Source organism: Grammomys surdaster, unplaced genomic scaffold (genome assembly GCF_004785775.1).
Source record: "Grammomys surdaster isolate TR1022 unplaced genomic scaffold, NIH_TR_1.0 126906, whole genome shotgun sequence".
Taxonomy (NCBI): Eukaryota; Metazoa; Chordata; class Mammalia; order Rodentia; family Muridae; genus Grammomys; species Grammomys surdaster.
In genome coordinates this window covers 1,429,118-1,445,110 of record NW_021621692.1, presented here as the reverse complement: position 1 = coordinate 1,445,110, position 15,993 = coordinate 1,429,118, and the positions used below count along the sequence as shown (strand labels likewise).

The 15,993-nt window shown below is 42.2% G+C and overlaps 2 protein-coding genes across 3 annotated transcripts in view; both read right to left on the bottom strand.

Moving 5' to 3' along the window:
* The window catches only part of Axin2 (axin 2), a 100,331-nt gene extending 98,957 nt beyond the window's left edge, over nt 1-1,374 (bottom strand). Inside the window, exon 1 of the mRNA XM_028761277.1 lies at nt 1,304-1,374. The gene's annotated coding sequence lies outside the window, so the exon portion shown is untranslated. The remainder of the gene's footprint in view (nt 1-1,303) is intronic.
* Cep112 (centrosomal protein 112) overlaps nt 943-15,993 on the bottom strand; it is a 406,791-nt gene continuing 391,740 nt past the window's right edge. The window contains exons 26-28 of one of the 2 annotated variants that reach the window (XM_028761273.1): nt 5,455-5,556; nt 2,162-2,226; nt 943-1,373 (exon numbers count right to left, since the gene is read on the bottom strand). In XM_028761273.1, the coding sequence (XP_028617106.1) occupies nt 1,370-1,373; nt 2,162-2,226; nt 5,455-5,556 (171 nt within the window). In that variant the 3' untranslated portion in view covers nt 943-1,369. The remainder of the gene's footprint in view (nt 1,374-2,161; nt 2,227-5,454; nt 5,557-15,993) is intronic. The other variant, XM_028761272.1, reaches the window with a different exon arrangement.

Genomic DNA, 15,993 nt, shown 5'->3' with positions numbered 1-15,993 from the left:
GAATATTCTCGAAGCCTGCGTGGTCAATCACAGGACACATGTACACTCCTGGAGGAGGTGGTTGGGGAAGAGGACTTCTGAGAGGCACCAGGAAACTGCTGGTTCCACCAAGATGACTGAATGCAAGATGCCCACCTCCTACTGATGGCTTTGGAAGTGGCTATAAAACCTGGTTTTCCTTATCATTCCCATGTATCAGACAAGGTAACAAGAAAGGACAACTAATCCCTGGAGAGCAGGCAATGGGCAAATTTGGGCATGGGAAAGAGAAAAGAATGCTGAATAAACATAAATTCTCTCCCCTATCCTGTACAGTAAAGCAGATGACTGCAGCCTGTCCGTCCAGCTCCCCACAGTTTTAGAGTGTCTCAGAAGGCCCATGGGACACTCCAGGCTCACACTCCAGGCTCACTCAAATGAAACCGGAGCATCTTTGCAACTGCAACTCAGAATTTCCTTGGCAAACCAGGGCAGGACTTGATGTGGGAAAAGCAACCGAGGCTTAAACACCATTCATAAGAGCAAACACACTGCAGACAAGCAAGAGCAAGAGATAGGCATGGTCCCTGGCCCATAGGCTGTGTCCTCAAAATGTGCCCAACTGCTGTTAGGCACATAGACAGATGTGACAATCAGAGCAACAACCATAAAGGAGACATCAAGAAAGGAACAGGAAACCAGAGCTGCCTGTATGTTATTCCCACCCCACCCTCCAGCAGCCCCAGGGCCAGACTGGACACCCACATGACAAGCACGACCCAGTCATCTGATGCTGGACAGCCGTTTCATAATGAAATTATGAACTGATCTTTGACATGGTATGAGGTATTTTTCTCCAAAGCAGAAGTTGAGATAATAGGTTTTTGTTGGGGGAGGGAGAAATACCATATACATGCCATACTTAGCAGATGAGGTGGGATAAAATGTAGAAAAAAAAAGGAATAGTATAAAAAGACATTTTAATATATGAACAATGAATATGAGAATAACATGAACAGGTTAATAGTAACGTATCATTTTGATATGATAATGCAATCGTGATTCTTATCATTCACAGCTTGTAAGACCCTTGCGAGCATCAGCAAGGCACCCCACGCAGACATCCCCTCCCACAGAAGCAGTTTTCAGCATGTACTGCAGTGCAAACATGGAGCCAGAAAGGAGATGGTAAAACTTAACTTAGGTGACACAAATAAAGCCAACCCAGTGTATGGATGATGCATATTTTTATGATCTTAATTACACTTAAGCATTAAAAAAAAAGCCATTGATCTCACAGTTCACAATATCCAAATCTTCAAACCTGCTGGATGAAGCCCTCGGTGCAGCCCCGATGATTTTCATGTATCACACTCTACCAGGCATGTAGTTACCTGGAAATCAAAAATCCACATCAGGGTTTTTAGTCAATTGTAAAATATGTTACAATTCTGCAGGAGTTGGAGGTTCAAAAGGGTATTTGCTATCAAAATTTCATCACGTATGCCTATAAGCAACTGATCTTATCATCATCAGGCACACAGAATCTTTTGAAAAGTAAATGATTCACAAGCTCATTCCTTTTATTTTGATGCCAAGTAAGCAGCCCAGACTGTGACTGCACTTAAAAGCAAAGTTGCCTGACTGAACTGGACCATCAGTAAACATCACCTTGGTCGGTGATATCACTGGGAACCTTCAGGAAGGCTTCCTGCACCTCGAAGCTCTGTGCTCGGGGACACTCCATCTCTGTGAATGTTTAACGTCACAAAGCCATCGACTTATTCTGGTCAGGAGAGCAGTGCCAAACCCCCAGGGGTAAGGGGCTTTGAAGATGTGAGCCATCACAGAGAATTGCGTCACGCCACAGTCTTAAAGGAAGATGATGTCTCCTTCAGTCCTCAGCTGGGCTTCAAGACTGTATACACCTTGCCGGACTGCCCAGGTGAGGTCCCTACCTAATTGCCACACCCTGAAATTCCCGAATCTTGTTCTGATGAATCTAAGCCCTGTGATTAAAGAGGTGGGTGACGTCTTAAAGACAAGCTGTTCATTAAAAATGTCTTCCTTTCAAGATTTATCTTGTGTCTAGACATTTCAGTGAAGACTTGCAGGTCAAGGTAAAGGACTTCAGGGGTATATAGCACAAATTAAGTGGAAGGTGTGTTATCACTGCTCATACCTTCTGCTTTGGTAGGTGGTCAGTTCTTCTTGAAGGATAGATGCCCTTTTTTGCAGAAAGTTGACCTATAAAGACATCTTATATGAGAGAAGGTAAGTGCACATGCCAGCACTGCACACACACACACACACACACACACACACACACACAATATGTTAGGATTTTACTTAAACTCAGACAACTCCCTGATAACACTTGGAGGAAGTGAATATTAAGGATGATTTTCCTATATCTGGTCACATCCTGTCCCTACCGAAAATCCACCCAAGGCCACAGAGCCAACTACAAACTGTGTCCTAGAGGCCATCTTGATGGGTGCCATTCTGTCTCTGTGGCTCCCTCTTTCCTCATGATCTTCCCACCACTGCCACCTTGCACCATGTCACTCATACTGTCACCCTTTGACGTGGGCCATTTCTCACTTTAGAACACTTGATGAAAGGTCTCTTTGCCCTCCATTGTTGGCTCAAAAGTCAGCCCACCCATTGTTTCCCAACTGCTCGCAGAGACCCTGCCTTGTCCCAAGCCAGTGGTGTGTCCTCTGGACCAAATGCTCTAGATGTTCACACACCTCCTTGTGGTTATGTTTTCATTGCTGTTCCTAAACCCTATGAGCTTTTTAGGAGAGGGATGACTCTGTCTATCTCCTAGTCCCCAGCTTCTTTTACAGGGCTGGGCATGTAGCTGGTATGCACTGGCTGTTTAATGAGCGAATGAGTGAGTGAAAAGAAAATTATTGCTTTCTGGAAACCTCAAATCCATCCTGGGGATTCCCTGAGGTTAGACACAGGGTTGGGAGTGGAAAGAGCCTGAGCTTTTCCTGGAGTTAAGCCAACTTGACTTCCATCCCTGGCTTGGCCTCTAAGGCCCTAGGAAGGTTACTCAGCTCTTGCTGTGTCATCTGTGGAATGGGGTTCATGACAGTTGCTTCCCAGGGTTAGGAGTGGTGAGCTGTGCCTCAGAGCAAATGCCCAGTACAGACTTCACAGCAGGTACCACCATGGAGTGGAGGGTGGGGAACAGAAGCTGTTGCTAGGTGTGACTTCTTCAATATCTTTATAGTACATGTGACTACTTTGTAGTATAAATGAGATCAATGATACCTATATGTCAGGCATCAATTCAAAATACCTTATCCAAAGACATACAAACAGTTTGGGGACAGCTTAACTATGGTTCAATGTAATCAAGAGTTAGTGGCATTTGATCTGCTCAGAATTGTTTACTCTGGGTTCTTTGAGCTGAGCTGAAACCATGGCAACGGCTGGTTCTGAGACAGTTATGCAAGAGTACAGCTGGTAGGACCAAAAACCGTGCTTGAAAGGGAGGAAAGTGCAGCCTGCCCAAATGGATGTGTATCACAGAGGTCCCTGGGCTGGCTTGCTCAGAATGGTGACCTGCTCTTCATGTTATCCGAGTGCTCAACTGACCCACAGGACAATTGATAATTGTGACAGATGCAAGGATCATACTGCTTTAACCTCCTTCCCCCACCCTGCATTGCAATCGACTGGAATTCCAACAATTTTCAAAAACACAGGCACCTGTGCTTTCAAACTAAATCCGCTCACTCTAAGGCCTGCAGCTCCTCTGTGCAGCTGGCAACTCTGAGGGCCTCATGCAGCTGGCAGCACTCTCTCTGGGTCAACATCCAGTTCCAGGAGGTTGAAGCGGCTTTTATTACAGTGAAATGATACGAACGATAACAGAAGCCATGCAGGTGGGTATTGGATTTCTCCCCTCCCTCACACCTCAAAAATAAGAATCTCCTTTGAGGGTGTCAGGCTGACCCCATGGACACTCCTCTGTGAAGCTGATGGGTAGACAGCACCTCAGTGCTCCCCGCCCTTGCGCTGTGCTCTGCCTTATCCTGTTTTCATATACAGAGGCAAGCACAGCAGAACCTAGGAGCAGCCTCCAAAGGACTGGTGGAATTCACTTTTCACTGTGGCTGGCCACGAGAAACTTCTTTCTGTCGGGATTAAGGGTGTGCCCCGCCACGCTAGGGTCCATACAGTCAGTCATTTTACATATTATAAACACTCAATGTGAGTATTACCAAACTACATTGGTTATTTTATTATTTAATGAGCAGCTGCTATGTACCAGGTACAGTTCTTAGCATTCAGAGTGCAGAAACCCTTCTCTTGTGGAACCATTTACACAAATTTAAATATCTTAAGTTTCTCAGTGTGTTGGAAATGGGACTATGAAGATTTCTCATGCAGGAATTGTAAACTCATAGGTATTCAGATGGTGGCACACACCTTTAATCCCAGCACTAAGAAGGCAGAGGAAGGCAGATCTCTGTGAGTTTGTGGTCAGCCTGGTTAACATAGTGAGTTCCAGAATAATTAGAACTATGTAGAGACATTTTATAAACAAGTAAACAAACAAAAAACCATTGCCTCATCAAGAACCAAACACCACAAACACACAAAAATACATAAAATACTCAGTACATGGTGGGGCACACCTTTAATCCCAGTGCTGAGGAAGCAAAGGAAGTGCTACAGGTAAAACTCCACCACCAAAAGCCAAAGCAAAAACTCTTAAAACAACGCTCGGTATAGAAGTATGTTGGGTACTTCATTCATTTGTTTTGAGGAAGGATTTTCCTATGTAGTCCAGGCTGGCCCAGAATTTGTGATCCTCCTGCCTCGGTTCCCAAGTGTTTATTTCTCACCTTACATTTTAAGAACCATATGTTTCAATAAGAAACATTAAATTTAATTGTTTAAATATCTTAATGAGCCGGGCGGTGGTGGCGCACGCCTTTAATCCCAGCACTCGGGAGGCAGAGGCAGGCGGATTTCTGAGTTCGAGGCCAGCCTGGTCTACAGAGTGAGTTCCAGGACAGCCCGGGCTATACAGAGAAACCCTGTCTCGAAAAACCAAAAAAAAAAAAAAAAAAAAAAAAAAAAAATATCTTAATGATATTTTGCCTTGGCCTTAAAATATATACCTTTGAAAACCATATAAAATATTAGGAGAACTGCTCCTAAATGAATGACACTCTTGTCCCTCCATACTTTAGCATAGCAAGGAACCAGCAACGTATCACGGAATGATGTTTTGGACCCTGAACCAAGAAGAAAAGGTGAAATTGCACTGGGCTGTGAATGAATCAAAGTTGCCATGTTTGACCCAGTTTCAGGAGACTAACCCAGCTCACGTTGGTGATGGGTAAATGTGGCATCATAGTGACTCCTGGTAGCGAGGCAGGATCAGGCTCCTTTTCAGAATGCATGCCTCACCTACATCTTAGAATGTTATTCTGCTCTAGGAGTTACCTGTGACTTTAGGGAGGATATGGTGTCCTCAAGTTCTTGTCTTAGAGATGCTGGCATTAACCCTTTGAATTTTGTTTCATATTCTTGTCGTATGTACATTATCTAAAATGGAAAAAAAATCTTTTATACTCCAGAAATGTCTGTTTTGAATTTAAGAAATTTTTGAAAAATATCTATTTACTCCCAAACAGTTTTCGATATTTATTGTTAGAAGGCATCTAATAACATGACATAAAAATAAATTTTATACATTGATAAGTTGCCTAGCTTGAACATGTGATTCTGGTACAGATGGTTCCTGGAATAAGACTTTTTCTTTTAAATCCCCTCTTCACTGAGATGGCTTGCTGATGTGGGACTTACTACTGCCTGTAGCTCCAGTTACAGAGCATCTGATGCCCTCTCCTGGCCTCCACAGGTACTAGGCACACACATGATGCACACACCTAGCATGGAGGCAACACTCAGACATAAAATAAAAACAAATACATATTAAAAAAAAAAAAAGCAAATCCCCGTTAACACAGTTTTCAGTATCTTGTTAAGTAAAATACCATTCTCTTATCTCCACTTTCAGGAAATGCCACTGTGCCAATCCTGAGGCCTTTTCTGCACTAGGATGACAGGACTACAGTGGTTGGGGACAACTCATAGCATGCCTTTGGTCTGACTGACACTCTCACAGATTACTAGAGTCTTCATATAGTGCTGAGGATGCCAATGCTGGGGGATCTGCACATCTGTGTCCCCAGGCCTCCAACATGGTGGACTGCTGGTATGACTATCACTGGGCATTGGTGGCTCTATCTATCTTTAAGATCTAAAGGATAAGTGAGGGTCATGGAAGTGACATCTTTGGAAGCTTTGCATGAGTACTACATGAATGTGCATGTACAAACAGCAGTGGCTCCCTACAGCTCTTTTCCTTGTAGCATAAGATGTAACAGTTACTAAGGATTGACTATATGATCATGCGTGACTTAACATGACGCTAAGCTGAAGGGCAGTGTATTCTAGCCACAGTTCATCAAACAACTGGAAATGAAGAAACGACTAGGGAAATGCATTTGGCTGAATTCAGGTGGGCAGGGCAGGCCTACAGATTTGCTGAGATTAATTTAAAGATCACTGTCCTGTAAATCCTAATTCTTCTTCCACTAAACTGAATTAAAGAAGAAATGTGTTATAGTGATTATTTTCATTACCTACTTAAATCCCATGGCAACTGTGCTAGAGCAAAGCTTTTTAACCTGTGGCTTGTGGTCCCAGATGAGATTGTGGAAAACAAAAAAACAAACAAACCAAAATGTGGCAACAGTAAAATTAAAATGAAGCAATTTAAGGCGTTTTGGGCAGCACTTGCCTGTGTTCCAGCTCTTGACTTCACTGCAGCCCTGATCTGAACACACAACAGCCACACTGCACACCATGCCAGCATCTCTAATGACACTGTCTGAGACGGACTGGCTCAGAGTCAAGGTAGTCATGTGTGGTGTTTTTACTGCACATACAGTTTTTTGCTCGTATAGAAATACGATGGTTTAATTACAGAAAACAAAGACTTTAGTATTCTACTATTGTCATTCCTCAGCGTGTACTAGATTAGTATCTTTAAAAACATTATTTTTAAAAATATCTTTTAAAGATTAATTTTTCTTTATGTGCAAGTGTGTGTCTGTGTGAGTATATACACTTGTATGTGGGCACCCATGTAGGCCAGAAGACGACACAGGATCTTGGAGTTGCAGATTGTTTTGAACTGCACAACATGGAATCTGAGAACTGAACTCAGGTCATCTGGAAGAGTATTGGTGATTCTAACCACTAAAACATGTCTCTAACCCCACAGATTCTTTCTTCGTGTGTAATTGTGGTGGCTGCATGCCATGTTTCGTAGGTAGAGTCAGAGGACAGTTTTGCAGAGTTGATTCTCTCCTTTCATCTTTATATGGATTCCAGAAACTGTCATGTAACTACTATTAGCCTTTACCTGCTAAGCTATGTTGCCTGCCTAGATTATTTGTTATGTGTGCGCATTGCCTGCCTTTAAATGGTATTGTGTTAGAATGTTTGAACTTAAAAACTGTTGAGTTGTTGATTTTCATAAAAAAAATCATTAACAAATTTTGTTTTAGGATTAAAATAGAATTTCCAGCAATTTCTGATATGGTGATAAATATATATCAATCAATTTTTACTGTGTATTCAAAGGAGAATTCTCATTATTGACTATTATAAAGTCAAAAAAATTGATAGACTTTGAAAAACATTGAAGATTTTCTATATCACGCTGTATCAAATATTTAGCAAAGATTTAACTATTTATGTAAAAGCGAATAATCACATCTATTTTATTAGCATATAAAACTGCTTCTGCCTTTAGTAAGTGTTAAAATTACATGTATACCAAAGACTTGTTTTAAAGTAAATTTATTTTGGATTTAATATTGGTAAATATTTAGTTTGTGTATCTATTTTACATATCTATATAACTAGTATTATGTAAAATCTCTCAGGTAAAAAGGGTTGTAAGGAAAAAGAATAAAAGTTTAGAATATGTTTCTTTTAAAGAATTATGTTATTTCTATTTGTGTGTGTGTGTGCCTGTGTGCGTGTGTGTATGCATGCACATGTATATGAACATATGTGTCCAGGGGAAAAATGAAATACATACTTTATAAACCATGTCTTTAGGATGGCATTTGCTGAAACTTCTTAGGCTATATGCTGACTAATAATTTTCATCAACACCTGGAATTTTGTGCTCCTGTTTTTAAACTGGACTCAAGTGCTTTATTTTGGGCATCTCTGTTGAGGTCTGCCTTGTTACTAGGATATCTGAAGGGCAACTTGGCTGCGTATAAAAATACTTCACTTCTACCCTCTTTCTTTTGGAACTCTGGGCCATTTCACTATCTTATCCCCTTGCCCCCATCTTTCTTTTTTAAAATTCAGTGTATGAGAATTTTCTTCTTTTTAAATTTATGTTTATTTATTTGTTTATATCCCAAAGACATTTTTTAGCTTTTAGTGATTATCTATGTATTTCTGCATACTGCAGCTTCTTCTTCATACTCTGTCTTACAATTTCAGTGACTTTGAGTGAATTAAAAAGAGCCCCTGGAAACTGTAAAATTACCTCACTTAAGAGTGAGAGTTGCTATTCAGACTCTGCATCTGGAAGTCCCAATCCTGAATCAAAAAAAATAAATCATTATATCAAGCAGAATCTTGTTGCTTTAATAAAGTCATGAAAAACTTTAGCCAATATGTTTTCATTCTATTCTAAGGTCACTAATGTTGAATGCGTGTATTCTATGTCAGATATAACTTAAGTACTCAATGAGGAGCCCATTGTTCTGTTGACCCAATGAGACATACTAAGTATGAAGGGTAAGTGACAATTTGAACTCAGGCACTATGAACTTTAGGCATATTCCTTTTAAATTTTATTTTATTTGTTTGAGATGAGGATCTCGCTGTGTAACCCTACCTGGCTTGGAACTCTCTTTGTAGATCATGCTGGCCTTTAACTCAAGGAGGCTGGCCTGCCTCTGCCTCCTGAGTGCTAGAATTAAAGGCATGCATCACTAAGCCCAGCCCAGGCACATATTATATATATATATTCTGTTCTATAGTTTAAGAAGTCATTTCAAATATTAAAATATTTCTTGTGTTAGCAAAGGAAAAGGAAGTCACTGCCTATTAGAATAGCTTCCTTCATTACACACTCTGTCACTCTGTCTTTCCTAGCACAGGAGGGGACAGGTGTGCACAACTGATACCCTTCCAGTATCCACACAAGAAAGATTTATTTTTATTTATGTGTATGATTGTTTTGCCTGCATGTATATCTGTGTATCATGTGTGTGCCTGGGGCTTGTGGAGGCCAAACAAGGGCATTAGATCCCCTCAAACTGAAAGATAGCTCTGAGTTGCCGTGTGGATACTAGGAACTAAACTCAGGTCTTCTGGAAAAGTGGCAATGCTCCAACCACTGAGAAAGCTCCTTCCTCAGCCCTTCTCCTTACTGTCCTATTTCTTTAAAATTTTAACATACTAAAGATTTAAACATAAGACAAAAAACTATATAAATGCACTGTACTTATTAATCTAAAACAAGAGATTTATAAATCTCCTCAAATACGTATTTACAGGCCAGCCAGTGAAGTACACATTTGTTATAAGGCATAAGTACTCTTGCTTTGTTGCTCTTTATTTTTCTTTTCTTCTTCCTTAAAAAAAAAGATTTTGTTTATTTCTATGTATATGAATGTTCGCCTACATGTATGTCTATGTCCCATGTGCATGCAGTGTCTGAGGAGGTCAGAAGAAGGTGTCAGATTCTCTGGAACTGGAGTTACAGATTGTTGTGAGCCAACACATGGGTGCTGGGAACCAAACCTGGGTCCTCTGGAAGAGCAGCCAGTGCTCTTAATCACTGAACCATCTCTCTAACCCCTGTATGTTTCTTGAGGAAAATAGAGCATCTTGGGAAAGCTTTGCCAAGCAAAGGGCTGACAAAGGTTGACAAAGCCTGGTTTGGGGAATGGCTATATGGAGGACCATGACTCCTGCACCCCTGGACTTGAGCTAAAGAGGTCTGATGTAGAACAGAACCTGTTTCCTATTGCCACTCCTTAGCTGTTCCTTGGAATACTCGCCACAAAGAACAAAAAAAACTAGGCTAATGCTACTTTTATGTGGTCGAATCTTTAGAACCTGCTCTCTGGTAACTGGGTACTGCAAAGAAGCACACTGGAGAGGAGTTCTTGGCTCGGCCAGCCACCATTGGACCACCAGGATAATGCACTTGGAAGAATAAGCACGACTGGCCAGTAACTGACTGACAGGAAGCTGTTGCTTACCCAGGTTATCACCACTAAACTTGGCCAGTGCTGTGGAGTTAGGCAGTGCCTTCTTTATTCTTTTTCCTGGTAGTGTAGTGGCCTTTTAACTAAGTTTTCATACGGCCTCCTATCTTGCAATGCCCATTGGTGTCTTCTTTCATCTGTTTGTAACCTATTTCTTCTTTAGCACAGCTAAGCTGTGAATGAGACATACCTCCATCTCTGACCCAGGATATGTTCTAGTTTCATTTCTATTGTGATAAAAATCTCTGATCCTACAAACAAACAGCTTAACAAACTAAAACCAAGTTAAAAAAAATCTAACAATTCAGGGTAGAAAGGATATATCTTAGTTCACAGTTACAGGGTATAGTCCATTGTGGGGGAAGTCAGGGTTGCAGGAACTTAAAAAAACAAATAGCCAGTTATAACACATCCATAGTCAAGAACAGAGAGAAAAGAATACAAGCATGTTCTTTTGCTTACTTGTGCTCAGCCCACTTTTTCCATTCTCATACATGTCAAGAAGCCATGTGTAGGGAATGGTATCACCCATAGTGGGCTGGTTCTTTCCATGTCAGTCAACCTGATTAAGATAGTCCCCAGCAGACACACCCAACAGGCCAACCTGATCTAGGCAATCCTTCACTGAGACTCTGTTCTCAGGTGGTTCCAAAGTTGTGTCAAGTTTAGAATGAAAGCTAAATACTTCAATGCATTTGGTGTGAAATAATGATGGGAGATAAAACATCACCTCTAGACCAAGATGAGACATTAAGTGCTGCCAGACCATTCTCTTCTTTCTGCCTCCTGACATTTCTTCTAGTGTTGACTATGGGATAAACTAGCCTGACAACAGACTAAGAAGCAAGAGAAGGTAGAACTGATCTAATCAAAGGGCTTGGTGGACATACAGCTCTTTGATGAAGGGGAAATTGGCACATGTAACTCATATAGTATGGGCTAGTGGGATGGCTCAGCACGCCAAGGTGTTTGCAACCACGTCTGATGCCCTGTGTTGATCCCCATGAACCCATATGGCAGAGAGAACAGATTCCTGGCAAATTGTCCTCTAATCTCTACATGTATGGTATGGTGTGCCCTGCTCACGCTAATAAATAAAAATTTAAAAATGTTTAAAATCATTAGTATAGTATCCTATTGCACACAGGAGTGAATATAACAAGCACCAGAGCTTTGGAAGGCTGATTTGTTTTAAGAACCCTGGAAGGAGTTTCTAGGGGTGTCAGGCCATTGCCCTCTTACCCTCCACTCCCAGCAGTCTCAAAAAGCAGCATGTATAATGTTCTTCCACATTTTTAAACCACATCACATCTAGTGAGAGCCTAGCATCCCTTGGGCCACTGTGACACTGATTCACCTTTCCACTTTCCTTACTCTGACTTCCTCTATCAAAGTCCATTTTGAAACCCAGAGCACCATAACCAGCAATGGCACAGCGAAACCTGGCTGTATTGCAGCAGCCTGGCTTCTTCGCAAGGCATGACACCAGCAAGAATTTGTTAATTTTTATAAAGGATTATGGAGACAGGGTATCCCCAACTGGAGTATACTGTTAACACTGAAAGTTGGAGAGGAGAAAGGGGGGATGCAGGACTCCACTGACTATTTTTTATCTCTATCTCCACTGGTACCATCTTAGTCTGAAATGTATGCATCTTACACTGCAAAATTTAGGTGTGCTTTTTAAGTAGAATCAGTTTTCAAGTCTTTTCTGTTATCAAGAAGGCCTTGTGTCCTGAGGCCCTGCCCATCTCTCACTAGTACCCCTCAAGCCTGGCTTCTGAGCAGTTGCTTTACTTATATTCTTTCAAGTGCCCTGTGCTTTTACCCAACAAAGGATCTTTTATATAATCCTTCTTCCTTTTTACTAGAAGTGATTTTTTTATTTTCTATCTTTAATTAAAAAACAATGAATTAACTAGTGTGCGTGTGCTTGTATGCAGGTGCCATAGCACAAAGGTGGAGTTAGGGGACCACTCTCAGGAGTTAGCTCTTTCTTTCCAGCCTTGGTGAGGCAGTCAGTATTGTTATTTCTGCTCTTGTGCTGTCCCCGGCTTGCTTGTCTGTAATAGGGTGATGCTATCTCTGTCTCCCATCTCAAAGTAGGCATGCTGTGATTACAGATGTGGACCACTGTGTTAGGCTTCTGTTTTTTAGTGTGAGTACTGAGGACTGAACTCTGGTCACCAGCCTTGTGTTGCTAGTCCGTTTACCCACTGAGTCATCTCTGTAGCTCTAGACTCTTTCTTACTCTGTGGAAGTCTGTCACCGCATCCATCCATACCTCTGGCTCCTGAGGCTTCCTGTTCCAGGTTAATGATCAGGAAGCTAGCTGTGGGGGCTGAAGGCCGAAGATCAGAGCCTGCGTGGCCTAGTGCCTGGAGAGGGTCTCCTTGGTGATGTCCATGCATGTCTTTCTTTGCTGTGTATACACAGACAGTGAGCTCTGGTCTTTTCCTCTTCTATAACACAGGCCCTCACCCTGACTTAATTAGCTCCCAAAGGTCTCATCTGCAAATTCACTGAGGGCTGAGGGCTAACCACATGTGTTAGGATGTATGTGTGTACGCAGGCATTCAGTCCATGTGGGTAGATTGTCTCAGGTCTCCTGCTTATAATTTGGGCCTGTAAGTAGAAAATCCCATTATTTGATGCCACATGACTGGATTTAAGGGAAGGATGTCAGCTTACAACTGATCTCTGGATTGGATTTCTACCAATTAGAAACCTAGGGAGGTTCAGGGAGAAGAACTGATGTTTTTAGTCACTGTGGACTGATTTGCTCATGAACCTGTCCTTGGCTTATTGGAAGGCTGTGAAGCAAATGGAATATGACTAGTGTGTGGATCATAGTGGGAGTAGAAGAGGAGGAGGAGAGTTAGGCATAGATGAACACTGTGGTGGGTGGAGGCAGAGGTGAGCACGGTGGTCGGTGGACTTCTCGGGAGCTTGAAGGGCAGGTCGGAGGACATAGGCAGGAGCAGGGTACAGGAAGGGAGGTTAGCTACCTGCTATTGAGGACACTATAAACAGAAATGCAGAGGGTTTTGCCTGTGAATAGCAAAAAAGTTTCTGCATTGGCACTTCAGAGGAGTGAGAATTTAGAACTTACATGTCTGACTTTCTTGTTTGAAGAATAAAAATGAAAGAAACAGTGTAAAAGATGATGCAAAAAAAATCTGCAGTGCAGCAGAGAAATGCAATGCCTTCTATGAAATGTCATCATTATCGGGGTTAAGGTGTGCTGTGTTGCCACAGCAACTGCCAAGGAAGATCCATTTTAGGAAGGGCGCTTGCTCTCTTTGCAGCACAGCTCATACGGTTTGAATCTCAAATATAAAGTGAAAACATAAAAGAACCATAATTTTCTTAACAACCTTGACATACTCATTCCCTGCTCTGTTTTCAGCATAACTTCTCTTGGCTCTTTGTTTTGAAGGATGCCTCCCTGCCTAAAAGTGCAGCTTGCTGGAAGTCCTCCTTTGCCTGTGCAGATGGACCAGTTTCCAGCAGAAGGGAGGGAAGTGGTTCCTGGTTAGGCTAGACACCCGCCAGCCCTTCAGGCAAGCCAGTGTCTGGAGAGCGAAGCAGGTGCTAACCTCAATATTTAAAAGCTCGGGATAGTTTTGGGAAATGGTGACCTTTTCAGTGTTCTGGTCCTACGGAAAAAGTGGCTTCAAAGTAATAGAATCATTTGGACCTAGTGCTCTGGTTACTGCTAAATGCTCTAAGTCAAACAATTCCTTAACATTAAAAAGAAAACAGAGGCCTGTTGAGGCTACTTAGAATGAAAACACTCTTAGGAAAAATATGAGAGTGGAAAGATGTTCAAAGAGAAAATGACCAGTAACTGCAAAGCCTGCTCATGAGCCAAAGATTCAAATACATAATAAACACTGAGGTTGTGAAATATTACACATAAATACTAAAATTTGGGGCATTTGCATGTAAGCTGTACACTTGGCATCACTGAGTGTTTGCACATGGCTACGTGTGGCACCAGGAGCTGCTCACAGCATCTCATCTAGTGAGCAACAGGGACACATTATGTTGCTGTACACTTATCAGTCCTCTAGTAACTGAAATTCATCTTTCCTCTTCTCTGTCCCACCCAAGGTTGGAGAGAAGAGTGTGATAGGACCTAAGTCATCATGATATCACAAATAATTGATTAAGACTTGGGCACATGAGCCAAATCCTGGCACCAAACTCGTGAACACAAGGAATCACCCGTCCACCGGCCTCCCCGGGGATGTTGGATTGTTACTGCTCTCTTGCTATAGTGCTGTGAGAAAGAGGCCGCAGTAAAGCTACTCCAGGGAAGGAGGAGCAGGAATGAGATGGAGAACCTGGATCCTTTAACAGACTGTTCCTGAAGTTAGTGTTTTTCTGAGATACTCAGTTTTTGTCAGTTGTGATCAAAATAGTCGAGACCAAAACAGTGTCGAATAAGCAAAATGTCAACTTGCATCCATTAGACCAAAGGTCTGTGAACCTCAGGTTGCAGTTTACCAGTGTGGCAGTGCATGCCTGGCATTCTAGCTTCAAGAGGCTAAAACAGGATCACTAAGACTTCGAGGTCAGCCTGGGCTATATAGAGAGTCCTGTCTTATCAAACATATAAAAATAAAACACAAACCCATTCAAACTGAAACCAAAACAAAACTTCAGTCTGTAGACCAAGTTGGCTACCTGCCAGTTTTGTAAATAAAGTTTTACCAGAACACAGGCTGTTTCTGAGCGACCATGGCAGAATTTAATAGTCACGGCAGGGCCCCTACGGCTCCTAAGCCTGAAAATATTTGCAACTCGGCTCTTTATACAAAGTTGGCTACTTCCTAGACTGTATGAACTATCAGTGGCACAGGGTAGAGGCTGTGTTAATTTTGCTGATGGCTGAACCAAGGCTTAGCATGGTGCCTGGCATATGGTGGCAACTCAATAAATATTTGCTGCTGAATGAATCCAAACCTCAGTTCCCACAACTGCTGGTGTTAAGTCGGTCTTTATCTTAAAATGACAGGATCCTCAGAAAGTCTAGAGTAAATTAATCACAAAAGCTTTCCCTAAATACAAAGAGTAGATTCTTTCATCATGGAATTGCAGTTCTTAATCAGCACAGTAGCTATTAATAAGTAGGCCAGCTTCAAAGCTGAGAAAGTTGGAGGCAAACACCCAGGCCTACAGAGCTGCTGAGATCAAAAGGGATCTTGGAGATTCATGAGAAGGGAAGGCGGGAGCTGGTTTCATCCACACTGCTCCCTTCCACCCAGCCCCGCTCGCCTTCACTACTATCAGACTTTCTACTTTCTACCGAGGGATGACAGGAGATGACCCGGGACTCTTTCTTCTGTAGCAAAATGCTACATCTTTTCTGCCTAGAATTCTCTCTTTCTGTTCTCATTTCTCATGTCTCTCTTCCCAATAATATCACTCTCAATGTTTCTTCTTTGCCTAGGTTGGCATGTCCTGTGAGCACTTCCCTCCTTCCATGAAAGGCTGGCTTGGGTCTTAAAGACCTCAGCTATGCACAGGAGATCTATCTGCAGAGGAAATGAGAGAGGATGATGTATGGAGGCTGGGAAGTACACAGTGAAGGGCATGCTGGGGGGTAGACTCTGAAGGGCATGCTGGGAGGTAGACACTGAAGGGCATGCTGGGAGGT